At 40.8% G+C, this 17,013-nt stretch overlaps 1 protein-coding gene across 5 annotated transcripts in view; it reads right to left on the reverse strand.

Annotated features, from left to right (window-relative positions):
• SOX5 (SRY-box transcription factor 5) overlaps window positions 1–17,013 on the reverse strand; it is a 161,320-nt gene that overhangs the window by 52,594 nt on the left and 91,713 nt on the right. For all 5 annotated transcript variants that reach the window (XM_072399925.1, XM_072399923.1, XM_072399926.1 and 2 more), the window contains 2 exons: window positions 14,068–14,240; window positions 13,145–13,213 (listed from right to left, as the gene is read on the reverse strand). In XM_072399925.1, the coding sequence (XP_072256026.1) occupies window positions 13,145–13,213; window positions 14,068–14,240 (242 nt within the window). The remainder of the gene's footprint in view (window positions 1–13,144; window positions 13,214–14,067; window positions 14,241–17,013) is intronic.

A 17,013-nucleotide genomic window follows, 5' to 3' on the forward strand; every position in this document is an offset into this window, starting at 1 on the left:
GAGGAATATATGCAATTTGGATCACTCTAATACAGCTCGCTAATTATGTATTTACTGCAACTGATATGTCAGCCCGGAAGCTGAAGTGGATGATACAAAGTGATTCTCACCCACATGACACTCTTAACCTCTACCAGTGGTAACACGGGCAGAAATCAAAACCTGACAAAAGTTGTAAATGACCACTGAATACAAAAAAAAAAAAAAAAGTATGGCAAGAACTGAAAATAATGGTTACTTGGCTAGAAATCCCAATCATTATGACAAATAACACGTTATAGATTAGTAATTTGGGTATTTATATTTTCAGAATATGAGAAAGTGAGTAAAACATTCAAACCTGGAAATAAATAAAGTGATTCTCTTTCTTTGTTTATTGATGATTGGCTATGGTCAGACTTGCAGTGTGGTTGTGGTATGGTTAGCACTTTGCTATATTCCCCTGAACAGCTTTCTTGGATGAAATGATATATGTAGGGTGTCACCCCCAGCATTTTATAGAGAATGAATGGGATGGCAATGTGAGGTTCAGTAACATTAGGAGGCTGGAAGCTGCAAGGGACCTGTTGATTCTAATGCAGAGTCTTGAAGGAGCCATAACATCAAAACAAAATGCTACTGGCAACCTCCCTCCTGTCATTTAATGTGTGTGGCTGAACTGGATATAAAGAGGGCAATGCTGAACCAGGGAACACACAGCTCAGTTATGAAACTATTCAGAAAACACAATCACACAATGATATAGCTAGCATTATAATTTTTTATGTCAATCATGCCCCAATAAGAGCCCCTCAGTGCAAGGCAAGATAGACTTTTAAAGTGTTATGTACAGACAAATTTTTTTATTTGAAGTTTTGGACAAAGCAGGGAAGGGTTAGACCCTCTGCTATGTGTATATTGCTGTGAGTGTCCCAGCTGGGGAGATTCATCCACTTCTTTTGTCCTGGAATACCTTATTATCAAGACAGGAAGTGAAGAGTTTAACATATCAAGTTGTCATCAGAGAAAAAGGTGAGAATCTTGGACACCAGTTCTGGGGATACTCTCTGGAATTAAAGTTCTATTTACTTTTTTGTTGCGTTTTGGACAGGAAAAAAAGGGAAATCATCCTAGAGGGTGCAGATGGCAAGAAATGACCAGATACGAGTTTGAACACTTAAACAGTAATAATAATTTGGCATCCACTTTAAGTAATAAAGAAGTGACTTTAGGAGAACCCGCAGATTTCTTTCAAAGCTGTACATTTTTAGTGGATGTTTGGTAATGCATTTCCCACACAGAGAAAGGCTGTGATTGACAGGGATTTTCCCAGAATCCTCTGGAACAGGAGCATCATTCAAGAGCACTTTCTAGAAAGCTTTCTGAATTTCTCCAACTTGTCATAGCTTGAAGGGTGTTATAAGGACTGTTGTGTAATTAGAGACATGCTAATTTCTAGCCTGTGTACAAACAAGAGACTTCGACAACTACAATCTGCCTGTCAGCGGCATAACCTACCCCGACCGCTGCACGTCACAGGCAGAGGTAACGACGAGAGGTAACGTCACTGTCAACTGGTGTCATACGAATGGGCGATCCCAGGGCGGCAAATGGCAGTTTTGTGTCCGCCTAATTGCTGACAACCTGGAGATGATACCGTTTTGTGGGAAGAGGTGAGAGGACGGTTAGGTTAAAAGAATTCTACATCAAGGAGACAATGCGCCCGGAATAAAACTGTGAAGGAGGAAAGAAAAAAAAATCTCTTTCATCTTTTATTTAAATAGGTGTTTCATTAAGTCGAAGTGGCAACTAGCCTTCAGCAAAGTGACAAAATCCCTCCCAAGACAATGCTCGCCGATCCCGAGATCAGGATATAAAAAGAACTGTTAATTGCACAAATAGAGAACGAAAAATCTTTGGGGAAAGAGAAATAAAGAGTCAGACACCGAGATGAATATATGTTCTGTTTGTAAGAAGATAAACGCAACAATAAAAGTCGCATTAATCTTTTCCTATGCCGGGATGTATGGGCATGCGCTTGCACAAAGGCCATGAATTTAAACACTTGTTACTGAGATACTATCAAGGCTACAAAGACGATGTAAACACTTCAGGGAGAGACACAAAGGAATACACATAGAACAGAATAGTACAGAGAGCTCTTACCCAATGAGCTCACAATCTAATGGGTTAGGAGTGAGATATGTACACAGATACAGTTGTTTCATAGGTCATGTCGAGTGACAACCAACCAGGTAACATAATTTTGTTTTGTATTCACACAGGTTGTCGTTTTTTATACACATACAGGGTAACATTTGAAGACAACATGATAGAAGCCGAGTACTTATCGGTCTAATGCCGCTAAAAATCAACCAAGGCTCCAGTTATAAGGTTGCCAAAATTGAATTTGTAGATTAAGCCAAATCCAAAAGCAGATCCATGGGAGGGGCAGAGACACAAACTTATGCACAAAATCTCACCCTTGGAGGAAGGTGGAGACAGAATCGATACCCGGTTAATCTATCACTTGTGGAAGTGGTGTAGGTGTAACACCAACATTGTGGGAGGGCAAAGTCACACACCCCTTTTGGGAAATCTCCTTTTTGTAAGAGGGGTGAAGAGAAACAATTTTGGTGATGTTTTGCCACTGGCTTCTCATAATACATTTTGTGTACCCAGCCAAAACTAAAGCATCAACCTTGAATGAAGTTAGCTGTTAAATATCAGATTTAATAGGCTCTTACATCTTTAAAAATGTACGTAGCAGCCACCGGTTAAGGAAGATGAACGTTCTTTTATTGGCGGCCAAGGTGGGGTCGTGACTCTATAACTGATCAGCATAATAAGCTGAAGTCAAGGCCCGATTTAAGTAATATTCCTGGCTATTTGAACGAGTCAAAAATGAAAGGATTGCTTTAAGTTAATGCTTTGGCCATCGCGATGAAACGCGTAACCCCGCTTTGATTAAGTTCTTAGTTTACATCTTGTGCGTTAATGGAAGTGTGCACTTTCATCTGAGCTTTTAGCCCTGGTCAGGCAATTTCCCGAACTCCACTTTCATTTGCAGCCTCACTTATCCCTGTGATATTTTCACTTCCTCCGTAATCGAATAAAACATTGTTAGCTTTCTCGCTGCATTAACACGTATGGCAGGTGGTCATTGTTCACCTTCCACGCCGCCGCCGCCGTTGTTCAGTAATTATAATGCCATCAAAAGAGAGAAAAACAATGTGCTGGTCTAAATCCAGCAATTTATGGCCCTAATGCACCTAACAAATAGAGAGCTTTAGGTTTTTTCCTAGAAAAATAGGTACGCGGGCCCCGAGAGGACGCCAGCAACCGCGGCTGTGAAGCCATTGTTCTGAGCTGACGTGGGCCAGAACCCTGCCAGCACTTAGTGAAGATTATACCAGCTGGAGGTCGGGATGGGGAAACTAATTAAGCAAATACGGCTTGGGGGGGTGGGGGTCCCGTCATATTGTTTCACCTCCTGACAACAAAACAAGGAGAAAATTAAATTTCACAAAATGGCGTTCTTACAAATGCTGTGCTATGTGATCTTTAAGGTTGGGATTGGACAGCGCCATCATCTCTAGATAATCCCAGGAAAATGAATAAAAAGAGTGGTTTGGTTCGAAGTGTCACCAGGCTGCCATTTTATCAAGGAAATGACTGACATATGTACCATGTGTTTTGTCTAAGAACCAGAAATTTTACTCAAGGAAAAAAATACATATGACATGAATGAGGATGCTTTTGCAGAGCTAAGGGCCAATGTTCTGGTTTGTGAATTGTCTTTGGTGTCACTTCCCATTTGTGGAAATTTGTGGGAGACTAATACAATTGTGGATCTGATGCATTTTCTTCATTAAGAAATAGTCACAGCGACTTAAGCAGTCCGTGCAGAATACAATATGATTTCATTTACATACCAAAATTTATGCTAGGCTTAGCTAAACAACATTTAATGGAATGCACTCGTGGAAGCTCCAGTTACGATTTATTTACAGGTACGTCTAAGGAGATTATACAATTATATTGTAAGGGATATGGACAGATAACAATTATTATTTAGACGAGTGGTGAATGTTGGCGCTTTAAACTCCCTTACAGTCTTATAGCTTCAGAAACTGCAATACTGTGATTTCTTGCTGTGTCCATTGTAAAGGGCTCCCACCATCCCTGAGCTGAGTTCCCAGGTCTGCACGCCTGTTGTGCCCATTATGAGGGGGTCCTACCATCCCTGCACCGAGTTCCTGGGTCTGTATACCCGTTATAAGGGATTCAGAACCCATCCTCCATTTTTTTATTATAATAGGTGGACCTGGAACATATTAAGGTGGGTGGAAACATCCTATGGATGCATAATTTGCATAGGTGAAAGTACACAAAACTGCAAGGAGGATAGGTGAAGTCAAGAAGCATGGAAGGGAGATCTCACTGCTGGACCCATTGATATCTGTGGTGTCTGGGAGGGGGAGAGTGCGAGACAGAAATAAAGGAGAATTGAGAATTGTATTTTCTTTAAAAGGCTTGTGCATCACATAGAATTTGTATTTGGTATTTCTTAGGCCGTCATTGAGGATCCTTCAGCTCCTCTGTAAAGCTTAGAAAAGATTTACTGATTGGGTTTACACCTACTTCAACCATTTTCTTACAAATGTTACTTTTGCAAGCCATTCTGTTGTTCTTTTAACATACAAAATGTGATTTTAACCACACAGAAAATTATTGACACAATTTGATCCTTTATTTATTTAGACATGGAAAATTGTGGATAAAAAAGAAAGGTAAACATGTGACCGCACTGACTTTATCATAATAAAGGAAAACCCATTTGGAGCTCATCGTGCCACCTGAGTAACATTTGGATCATCAGTTTGATGCGGCGCAGGGGACGGCACAGTAAAGGGTAATGTAGATTGTAGACAGAGTTGTTTTTTGAAGATTATGGCGTCAGAATCATTTGAAGACAGCGGCATTTTCTCAGCAACAAAGAACGGTTCAATCAGAGTCCCGGGGGGACATGGGCTGGGAGGGTCCTCATCTTCTGGCTCTGATTAATGAATGAAACACCTGTTATATTGTAGATGCAGAAAATGTAGCGACAATGGCCAAAGGACAGAGGGAAGCACAATAAGGAAGAAGAGGAGACTAAGAGATAAAACGCTCGCTCTCAACCTGCGCCAAGAAAACTATACGTCCGTCTACGCCTTCATTATGGACAAAGCGGGAGAAAGGAGAAGGTAGATCGGTCCGGTTTTGTGATCTAAAGCTCTGAAGAACAACTGATATTCTGCCTAAAGGAGAGCTCCACCTCCACAAAGCTAAGATGTACAAATGTTCTGTACAAACTCCTCTACAGAGAGCTTATAGTAATATAAGCCTATCATGGGGCATCAGATATAATAAAAAAAAATGTCAGATTCAAAAATATTTAGCTATAAATGCTATAAAAACCCATTTAGAAGGGCTTTGACCCAATATCATGGAGCTGCATGTCTCAAGAGAAGATTCATGTCGTGATGGTACTCGTAGTTCTCCTAAGAGCCGATAAGCTCACACAAAAGAGGGTGTACCAGCTCTTACGCCCATTCCCCAATCAGGAAAAAAATTGGGACCAGCAGATGCCGTGGGAAAGGTGAGGACATGGAGGAATAAGGAAGAAACAAACAAAGCAATTTTGTTCTGAAAACAGGTGCGCAAATCATGCAGAAACGACCACAGACTGGGGCTGGCGAACCAAAGTCAGGCTATGCTGGAGAGAGGAGGGTAACCTGCTATTTAATGTAATTACTGTGTTACAACATATAAATGGCGCTAAGTGCTCGCGTTTACAATGTGTGGAAAACACAGGCTTCCGAAGAGAGGCGAGGGCTGCGCAGAATCGCTTTGCCTAATAGGACCAGGCGACAATTGCGAACTGCCTAATTGGTCACAGCGGCTAGGGATAACGCAATGCCAGAAACAGCCTCTTAAAGGGGATTTAGATCGAGAAGAGGTCCTACTGTCTTCGTGGGAGAATTTTTTCATTCCTGGTTCAGGCTTGCTCAGCAAAGAAATGACAAGGAGAGGGAAAAAGTGCAAAAAATAAGGGAAGGCAGCAGAAAAGGGAAATATCCTTTACCCCTGCTAATGTCACTTCCTATTTATCTCCTATTATTCCAAACTCTGATAGTGTCCTTGGACTCGGCCCCTTGTTCTATGTACACTATCCCTTACCCCCAATAATGTCCATGGACTAACCTCCTATCCTCAATATATTATCCCTTACCCCGGATAACATTAATGAACTCTTCTTATATGCCTATTATAGTATCCCTTACCTAATATATTCTCCCTACCCCTGACAATGTCCCTGGACTCAGCTTCTATTTATTTATATAATCTTTTACACCTGATAATGGGGTGAAGCTGGGTGATCCAGCAAACCAAGAATGAATTTTGTCAAAATAATTTGCTATTTGCTAGCAAATGTTTTGAATCCTGGACCAGATGCTTTCCAGGTTTGCTGGATCACCCAGCTTCACTGATGAAAGTGTATTCTCTCCAGCCTTGGAGAGCTTTCAAAACTCGGGCCCCTTGTCTCATGTTGCATCTCCTATGCCTTTTTATACAATTCCTTACCCGCACTGAAGGATATGTTTAAGTGATTTGGAATTGTGTATCTACATTTGTGGAAACACATCAGTGCCACAGAGAGTCAGTATGTCACTAGACATTGGCAGAACTAGTCATCTGTCACTATGTCAGCATTCAGTATCTCGGTACAGTTCCCCCACACACTTGTCAGTCGGAATTATTTTTCATAAAGAGTTGAAGTTTCCCAATATGTCATAGCCTACAAAGGGCGCCAAGTGGGGTTCCGCAGAAAACACATCCCCCCTACTCCAAATAAATCAATAATTTTCGCTTTAAGAACAAAATGTCATTATTTTGTGATGGGCGACTCCTCTCGGAAAGCTCTTGCATTCGGCTGATTAGTATCAAATTGAGTCAGACACCATCCTGAGTGTTAAGGACTCCGCATTCAAAAACCAGAAAGGCATTTTCCCCCACTTTACAGGCGGAATAATTATCTGCTTTGTTTCTATATTGTGTGGGTTTTTTTCCCCCGGAGTACGAAAATCCTTCTACTTATCTCAAGGCTACTTAGAAAAACAATGGCAGCCGCCGTTGCCTGTAACTTGTTTGAGCACCTGATTCCAATTATTTTTTTTTTTTTCAATCGCTAATTACTATTCATGCCATCGAACAGGGCTGTGCCAGGTGCCAAAAAAGAAAAATCCAGTGTTCTATTGAGCCCAAATAAAGGTATACAAATAAAAATGTGCGTGTACCACGGGTGGAAGGGAGCGTGTATACTGGCAGTATTTACTAAAAGAAGGCCGTAATGTGAAATGGTGTAATTCGGATCCTACGGGCGATGCTCGTCCCTCCCTCTCGCTGCACACTCCTCTGTAAGTGCCTAAGCTCCCCACTTATCAGTCACTCAAAGTGACTCGGGCTGTCACTTGTGTACAAAGCGCCATCGTGCCGAAGCCAAAGACACCGGTATTTTTCTCTTCAGATTGAAGTGAACACATTTTGACTGCTCGTCACTCAATTTGTTGGGGACGCATCATAAAAGGAAAAAAAGATCCTGACGACATTAGCGGAATGTGCTTTTAGATGTGTCGGGGTTAGGGCCTGATTAGTGCGGTACCCCCACCCTCCTCCACTTTTCCGTGTCAAGATTTGCACCGTGTTGTACAGACACCCGGTTATCATTGCAGTCACAGTACAAAGCATTGCGGAGACATCAATCAGATCTTTGCTGCAAATTCAAAGATGACAAAGCCGGTTACTGTTTATTGTTCTGGTTTTTGGTGCTAAAAAGGCCCGTTATGTGTGTTTTATATTGGCTTCTCCTAGGTGAGAGGTTGTAGGTCTGTATCAGAGTTGCGTTTTTGTGCCTTGCAAACTAGCTGTTGCACATAGTACACTTTACCCAGCTTCAGCTTCTTTCCGGTCTGTGCAGAAGACCCCACACAGGTCCTTTTAAACAGTTCTTAGCAACCTTCACTGAATATGTAAAACACAAATATCATGTGCTGAATCCTGAGCTGCTCAGAAAGGAAACCGGACTGTCAGAGGTCAGAGCTCTGCAATTGCTGACATTCTGGATCAATCTGAGCTAAACTACACAGGGGATTTAGGCTATGTACACACCTCAGGTAGTGGTTGGCAGAGTCATGCTTGTCCAAAAAAATCAGACATGTGGACATTGGTCAACCAATGTTGTTCATCAATTCACTGTGGGAGATTGATACACTACTGATGGGGGAAGAATACAGCAAGGTGCCACTCGCTGGACTTCCTCAGTCCCCTCTACATAGAACAGAAGGGTGCAGTTTAGCAAATGTTTGTTAATCTGTCACTGGAAACATTGTCTAATATTTAATGTCCCACCACTGAGCAATTACTGATTTTACTGCACACAAGGGGGTGAATCACACACATAATAAAAGGCTCCCGAGTATTCCAATCCTTACAGATGAAACATGTCTCTTTAATATGATGTTTGATATTAGCGTGTTGCAGTGCCATTCACAGCAATACAGCTCATGTGCACTGCAACCCTTCACAATACCCGGTAACGCACTATGCTGCATTCCGCGTTCTTGTGCATTGACATTCCATTGAAAAAAATGTTATCTGAAAGTAACGCACGGTAATGAGTAACCCAAAGAAAACGACACTGCGCACACAGGGAAACGTGCAAGAACAGACAGGTTTAAATGGGTTCTTCAATGTAAACTCAATTATAGTAAAACCTCATAATCTTTCACAAAAGCTGCCTTTTGATAGTTATAAATCTGCAGCTCACATTAAAATAATCCCAGGTGATTCTGTCATTATGTTTTAAATAACATCCTCGTTTTCACCTTTTTATTGTTGTTGCATCTCAGTGCTGCTGATACTCTGCAGACTATTTGCAGCCACTTCCTGTTTACATGCACTCCAGCAATGGCTGCATGGCATTACTCAGGTCAGCTTTCCTTATGGTGACAACAGCAGACAATGCACTTGGAAGCTGTGTGAAAAACAGGAGCACAATTGGAAAACAGGGTCAAAGCATTGTCAACCTATAACAGGAAGTATCTGAACTAGGGCCATGTCATTCCAAGATCACCAGAGATTATTTTATTGGAAACGGCAGATTGTACAAGATTTAAAATGACTTTTGGAATGTTAAAGATTGCAGGAAATTTGAATGATCGGGTTTAGATTTACGCTTTAAAATTCTGCACAGACATTCAATAACTATCACTGAAATGATTGTTCGGGTAGAGTTGAATGAGCGTTGTACAGTTCCGGCCTATGGGTGGGGGCGATTCAGAGGGACCCCGGCCTATGGGTGGGGGTGATTCCGAGACACCCCAAGTGTGGGCTACACGAGTCCTGGTTAGGGGTAGGTTGTGTATTGATCTGGACCTTGAATGACGACGTAGGGCTCCTATGCTAACTTTTTCAACTAAAATGGAATGGAATGTTTCTAACACACGTCGAGGATTATGGATGGCATAAAATGGGCAACTCTACCCCAATACTATAGACACCGGGATCCCTAAAATTTACTTTTTTCACCAAAATATTTTTTTTTGCAATTTCCCCATCATTATAGAATCGTGATTGAGTCTTTTGATTATCCAATCATACACAGATCTGTGTACAAAGTAAAAGTTCTAGAAGATGTGGATCTGTAAGTCAGACGATGAGCAGACACTTGGGCTTCCTGTGATGTGACAAATGACGGAGTTACTAAGCGCTCATTATTAGGATGGGTATATGTTTTCAAGATGTCGCAGGATTCCGGCGGCTGTACGATAAGGACCCACCCTGGGGGGATGAAGTGGGCCCTGGGGTGGCGCACGAGGGGTTAAGCCCGCTGAGAATGATTTCCGCCCGTCTCTCCCACCCCAGCGCCTTTTGTTGTTTGATCGGAGGGTTCCCAGGCATTTATCTGACTAACAGGGGAGGGTGGAGCCCACTGATAACTGATAGCACATCAGCTGCAGCTCTGTGAGAAACAATTGTTCCCGATGGCTCCGCCGGCATTCTCAGTTGTTTGGGAAAAGGTTGCAGAGTCATGGGAAAGCTGCTGGGACGAGGGACTGGGGGCCGGGCCCCTGGAAGCAGCCTGTCCCTGTGTTTACAAGATGCAGGAAAACAGCTGCTACTGACACAGTGTCAGCTGGGATGGAGCGTCCTTCTCTTACCAGCGCCGGGGTGTGTCCGGGCCTCATTCACCGCCAGCCCTGGCTCTGGCCGCTCATTGGCCAGTGGGGAGCTTTTCATTTTACAGGGTCACTCCACCCAGAATACTTTTTCAAGATTAGTTGGGAGCTGAAACTGATAAAGCTGACCATAAATGTTGTACCTAATTGAACAATTTTCTTATAAAGCAACTATTGTGCAGTACAAGACTGAAGTGGAGTTGAATGGATTGTTGGACTTTCAAAATATTGTAAAATTTGGAGGTTATAAAGGCAAGTGAATAGAGATTTCACATTCAGATTGCAAGACTGGAGCCAGACTGGGGGCCTATTCACAGTTGGCACAACGTTGGTGATACCCTCCATACCGCGCTATTCACTGCAGCACACAGCAATGGGAGGTGTATGTGTGTTACTATTCATACACAACACATGATGTGGGAACTGGCCCTTAGGGGTTATTTCTACCTCTCGGGGGCATCCCATTATTGGGTCCCATGGGAGGTATAAGAAGCCAGCGGGGGACTTAGGGATTTATAGTATAAGTAAATATTTCAATTTAACACATAAGAAAAAGATAAAATATTTGTCACCAGAACTTGTGGCCCCATTTACAGATTTTCCTTTTTTCCATCGATGGAACAACTGTAACATTTTGGATTACCATCACTTACTGACTTGTTCACCGGGTGAATCTCCCCAGCAGGGATGAAGACATCAATAAGACCTAACAGAGAATCTAACCCCTGCACATTCCATACAAAACTACCCAACATTTTGGCTTTGGAATTACTTTGAGGTTAATGGAGTGAACTTAATACTTTAGAGCAATGGCAGTGATTACATTTTTCGAGTTGGATTCTCGTGGGATCTGTTCTTTAACAAGCATCTTATGTGATAAGAGTGGAATGTTTAACAAAAGAAGGAAATGGGAAGAATATGGAGCAGATGGGCAGATCATGGTTTTTAGTTTCTGTTGTATTTGTAACAATCTGTACTGATTATTGTTATCTCTTTGTATCTGTACAGATATATTATTATAGATCAGTTCCCCCCTTCCCCAGAGTTGTCAGAGAGAGGTGACTTGTGTTGGGAACAGCAGCAACAATAGTATTACATCACACCAAACCTGACCTAAGCCCGTCACACACAGGAAAATTGTCACAACAGATCCGAGTTGTTCTCGCACAAAAGGCTCACAGCTACAAGTGAGCTTGTCAGTGGAAACAAATGCTGCAAAGCTGTACATGTGCAGCGCGAGGTGTAAAGGTCTCTACATTGAATACTAAAATCCATACACAGCAGATGAGAGCAAAAAAGAGCCGAGTGGTGGGTTGAGTGTTGGAATTAATGTGTAATGGCTATTATGTGATCACAAACATAACAGCCATTTATCTATTATGTTTGAGATAACTTAGAAAAAAGTTGTCAGGGATTGGAGGTATTTTCTGGTGAAGGCCTTGCAAACACAATAGTTTTACTAGTTTTGATTTGTTACAGTTTTGTGCTGTAATAATGCCTAAATGGACTTTTTATTGAAGCCCAGCTCACCTATACCTCTGTTCCTGCCCTTCATCCGTTATTAAAAATATCTAATGCATATGGGTAGGCATGCAAACCTTTCCCCATGGTGCAGTGCCTGCATCTACCAGCCAACCACAATGCTGAACACAATTGGGAGGAAAGTGTCCTCAATCCTGTGCAAGCTCCAACACATGGAGATTACAGAGTGTTGACTGCTGGAGCAATGGAGCATCATGGGAAAGGTAAACATTAGTGGATCGGGTGGCTTTTAAAGGTTGCTGTCACATTGCCCTGAATAGGTAAAAAGGCAGAGCGTATTTAAGCCTCAGGGCAGCAGACATGAGTTGTGACACATATACCAAAACCCTTTTCAGTTCTGTCATAAACCTCCAATGTGAATGTTCTTTCTTGCAGTAGCATGCACATTTTATAACAAATAATATAAATAATATACCAAATACATAAGATACCCCATACATCATTAAAAAAAATAAAAAGTCAGGCATAGATCTAATACAATCACAAACAGAAATCACAAAAAATTCAGTCTTGTTGGAATAATATTCTTTCTGGTTTGTTCAGCAATTTCCATTATATCTGATTGATAACCACCACATTGTAATCATTAAAACAATACCTTCAATATATTATTCCTTTTATATCTCAAACTAAAGAGTCATATGAGTGTATGTTTGAATTGCTCCCTTGCAGTGTTCCCTCCCGCTAATGTTCTAACTACACGATGACAATGCTGAAGGGAAGAAAAAAAAAAAAAAGTTAATGAAGGAACCTGGCAGGGGCCGCACAGAGCCCCCTTTGTCTGCTCCTTGTAGAACATAATCATTCAACGTCAATGTTCCATGAGGTGAATTACACCACTTCCTGGACAATAAATTTCAGCCTGTTTATTTGAAACTCGGGGTTTGTCTGAGCCGTGGACTGATAGATGGGGTCTGCCAAGGTGAGGGCCCGGCACAACAAGGGCCCGCACTGTTTCTATGTCTGTTTCTTTTTTTTCCTGAATTCCAAAGAAAAAACAAAAACCGCCAGACTCTCTGTAACCCTTCGAAGGTTCAGCGCCTATTGGCGGACAATCGGCAGGCATGTCCAGATATGAGACTAAAGAAAAATATTGTCTATAACTCTACAACAATGTGCTGATTTACTAAAGAAAGTGTGTGTGTGATTATGTGTCAATGTCGTGCAGATAAGCAAAATCTATGTTTGTGGAATTTATTTATTAGTTTGTATTTAGTTCAGAACATACTTAGCTAAATGTGATTCAGTTTATTTTGACTTTATTAGGAACAATATCTGATTTTAGAAAGGTGACTAAAATCAGCCAATCATGACACAGCAGACAAAGAATGTGATCTTACCTGGATTTGTTGCTGCAGTAGATTTATTTTATGCTGTTGTTGCAATAGTTGTTGCTGTTGTCTGGCAATCTGTGGAGAAATTCAAACAGTTAGACCTAAGTGGGCACAACACAGAATATAGAAAAGTGAGGGAGAAGTAAGAGAATAGACACACTCTGTCTCCAATTTCTCTAATGGTTACCCACAAGAGCTAAACTTCTGACAGTTTTATGTTACAGGTCCTGTAACATACGTATACACATACACGTATACAAAGTTCAGGTAGAAGTGGAGGGGAGAGAAAAGAAAAATTATAAAAAATAACTGCAGCCTCACAATAGGTGATTTTCTCCAATCTGGTTGATTGATGATGGAAAGGAATTGTGGGAAGAAGAAGCTGTTGTATTAACATTACAAAAAAAAAAAAAACTCATCTGGGAATGAAATCAAAGCCCCAAACATAAATTCTTTAATGTGCATATATAAAAGGATGGTCTGCTCATGTGCAATACTTCTGTTCCAGATAGAGACTGATAGGTGTCTTGTTATTTATATCTCTTGGGTGCTCCATCAGTGTGATTTATCCATCACTGTTCCTGGCTCTGTTCCCATGCACTTTTAGTCAATTCTGCTCTATTTATTGAAGAACACCAACCAGTGTCCAGGGCACACTGGAGAAATCCCATCACTACTCCCCAAACATAATAGTTCTGTGAGGAATACCCTTTAATACAAAACATGACGTTTTAGAAATATCTTTTTTCAAAACTAATTCCAAACTGCTAAGGAAGGATGGCACACGTGACAAAACCTTACCATTTGGTCATGGTTCCTCGCATATTGATTGTACCTTCCTGCATGGCAGGTGCCCCATTACAAATCAGGATGCAGCGCCAGGGAAAAGCGGTCACACTGTGGCCAATAAATCGGTTGCTGGGTCTCACCTGTTCTTGCTGCTGTTTGGCCAGCTCCATCTGCTGGCGCTGTTTCTCCATTTGCGAGGCGGCCAGTTTCTTCTGCTCATCGTGGGCTGCCAGCAGCTGTTCTCGAAGACTGGTCAGCTGATTGATCATCGCCATCAACTGCCGCTCCTTCTCCGCCAAACTCTCAGGGGTCCCTGTGGGGAAGGGGGAGAGAAGACAATTAAAGACACTGTCTCTTATTTATACACAAGTTGCACCCACATGTGGAATCAAATGCACAATGTTCTGAATTAGATATGGAGTTTATGAATATAAAAAAAAAAAAACACTACCGCCATTACTAATACCATTATTATTACTGCATCACTGATACCATTTGCTGGGTACTTTTACAAACCCACAATATATTAAACAATGTAGTTCATATCCATACCCCAGTATACTTTTATAACCTGAATGTTATTACTTTTCCCAGCTTGCACCTAACACATAAGATAGAAACAGGATATTTTAATAAATTTATACATTTCTTATACTACAGAAAACATCTCTTCTCTTTTTCACAGTCTCTTCCCACTAGGGGGCAGCAATCTGGTCATTTATTTTATTAAAATACAAATTTATGTCAAGAAATCTTTGTTTATATACCAATGAGAATAACTACATAAATGCAGTACAGCATTATCTACCCCAAGTAGGAAATAAAAAAAAAAATCAATCCATATATCCCTACATATGCAGACACAGTATTATATTATTGTAGGTTATATTCATTACTATTATTACATTACATTATTATTATTATTACTACTAGAATAGTAAATGGTTGGGATTTGCAATGAAAGCCTAAAGTTGAAAAAAAAGGCATTTTTCATTTCATTTTTCCACGAGAAAGTTTACCAAATTGTTTTTCTGTGTTTTACAATAACAGAACAGTAAGTGACAAGAAACTCCACACTGACACCGGGTGACGTTTGTTAACACAGTTTTAGTGCCAATAACATCCCGCACAGACTTGGTGTTTGAAAACACGGGGCAAACAAGTCATTTTTTCCAACATACTCCCAGACACCCTCCGCTCTGTCTGCGGGTACGACAAATTCCTACTCTCTACATTGCAAAATTCAGGGTACAACAGTGGGATTCTTTACTCCTCTAAAGCGGAAAAAAAAGGAAATTTGTCACTGCAAAATGTTTTGTCTTATACAAATGGATTAAACAGATTTTCTGCAGCTGCATTTAGTCATTAGGAAAAATAAACTTGGCAAAGCCATAAAAAATCAAATATTTTTTTTTTTCACTTACATAAACATTTTCCCCATTACAAACACAATTAACTTTGACTTCTGAGCTGCTTCACAATTTCCACTTACATTCAGCATGAAAAGCTCAGAAAACTTAAAACAAAAAAAGAAACTGTTTTGGAAAAACAAGAAAAACAAGACAAGTCCAACCAAAAACTGCCTCATTGGTGTCCTAATTTAGGTGGGTTGTCCGCAAGTTGAATCACAAACTACTGCAGAGAAATCTCACCTTTGTGGGATGGGCAGAGACAACACAATTAATGTGGTAAACTCTAAATAATCTAACAAGTAACAAATAAGGTTTTCATGTTTTAACTCTGGAGTGTTTATAAATGAAAATGCAAAAGATTTTTAAACAAAAGCATTAAAAAAAGAAATCAATTTTAATCGCTCGCCGGCACTCATCCCTGTAAAAACTTCACTTTGGTTTTCGGAACAAAGTGTTTTTACTTGGTAAAGCTAACGAGAAGGGATGTGCTAACATTGTCATTCAGCTTTCAATAGGAACCTTATTTTCCAAGAAATCATTTTGCAGGAACAAAACAAAAGCCATGTCTTTGGAATGAGACACATCTGCCATTAAAAAATTTTAGTATCCAAATATATCAGGGCGGCAATGGGACTTCAGAGGAACGCCGCAGTGATTGCCCAACCTCTTAGTGAACAGAGCTGCTTCTATTAAAACCCATCATAAAAACAAAAATACATTTAAAAAGTTGATTTCATTCCATTGCGGCCGTGAAAGGGCCGTCCACAACCGTGCTACTGTTTTCTTTCAGCGTTAACCATCAAAGAGGTATGTGAGCGCCCCGCCATTACCCCATAAAGTGCAGGCTTGTCAGTCAGAATAACTTTTATACAAACTTTCTGGCTTCGTTTACAGCTCAAAAAATGATTTACTTTGTCAACATTCAACTTTATGGAATCATACGCTCCATAAACGGCCAGCGAAGGGCAAAGCCGCCACGGACTACAGAACAGTAATTAGGTCTGCTTGTCCGCAACGTGGTCACCGAGCATATTTGTATACGAGTATAAATTCTGAATTAATCAAGCTTTTCCAGCTTGGGTCAGCAAGTCCGGCTCTTGGTGTTGGAGAACTTTGGAAAATGTCTACAGAAGACTTTAGAATCTTTGTCCATTTTCAGTCTATTTGCTCGTCAGATGTAGAATATAAAGTAGATATAAATCCAATCATTAAAATCCCATAAAATATTTAACATGCTATAAAATTTTTACTCTTCATAAAAATCCAGAAATTATTAAAATTATTTATTTTGAGCTTTTGTAAAGTGCTGTGAAAGATGTCAGCCCTATAAAGTGTGCAAAGTCCAATCACTAACTGTCCCTCAGAGGAGCTTACAATCGAATGTCCCTGCCATAGGTATAGGTCATTACCCCAGCTTAAAAGTCATTAATATTAACAGCATGTCCTTGGCATGTGGGAGGAAAAGCCATGCACAAACAGGGACAACATACAAATTCCATGCGGATAACATCATTCAGATTCAAACCTAATGCCCCTAGACTTGAGTGCTAGCCTCTCAGCCAACATAACATATTGATCCTTGTGCAGGAACTTCCTGTGACAACATCCTGTCCTTTCAGTAATGCTCTTGCAATGTCACCCTGTCACATAACTCTCTGGTAGAGATGGTTATAC

This window comes from Pyxicephalus adspersus, chromosome 2, assembly GCF_032062135.1.
Source record: "Pyxicephalus adspersus chromosome 2, UCB_Pads_2.0, whole genome shotgun sequence".
In the NCBI taxonomy this organism is placed as follows: Eukaryota; Metazoa; Chordata; class Amphibia; order Anura; family Pyxicephalidae; genus Pyxicephalus; species Pyxicephalus adspersus.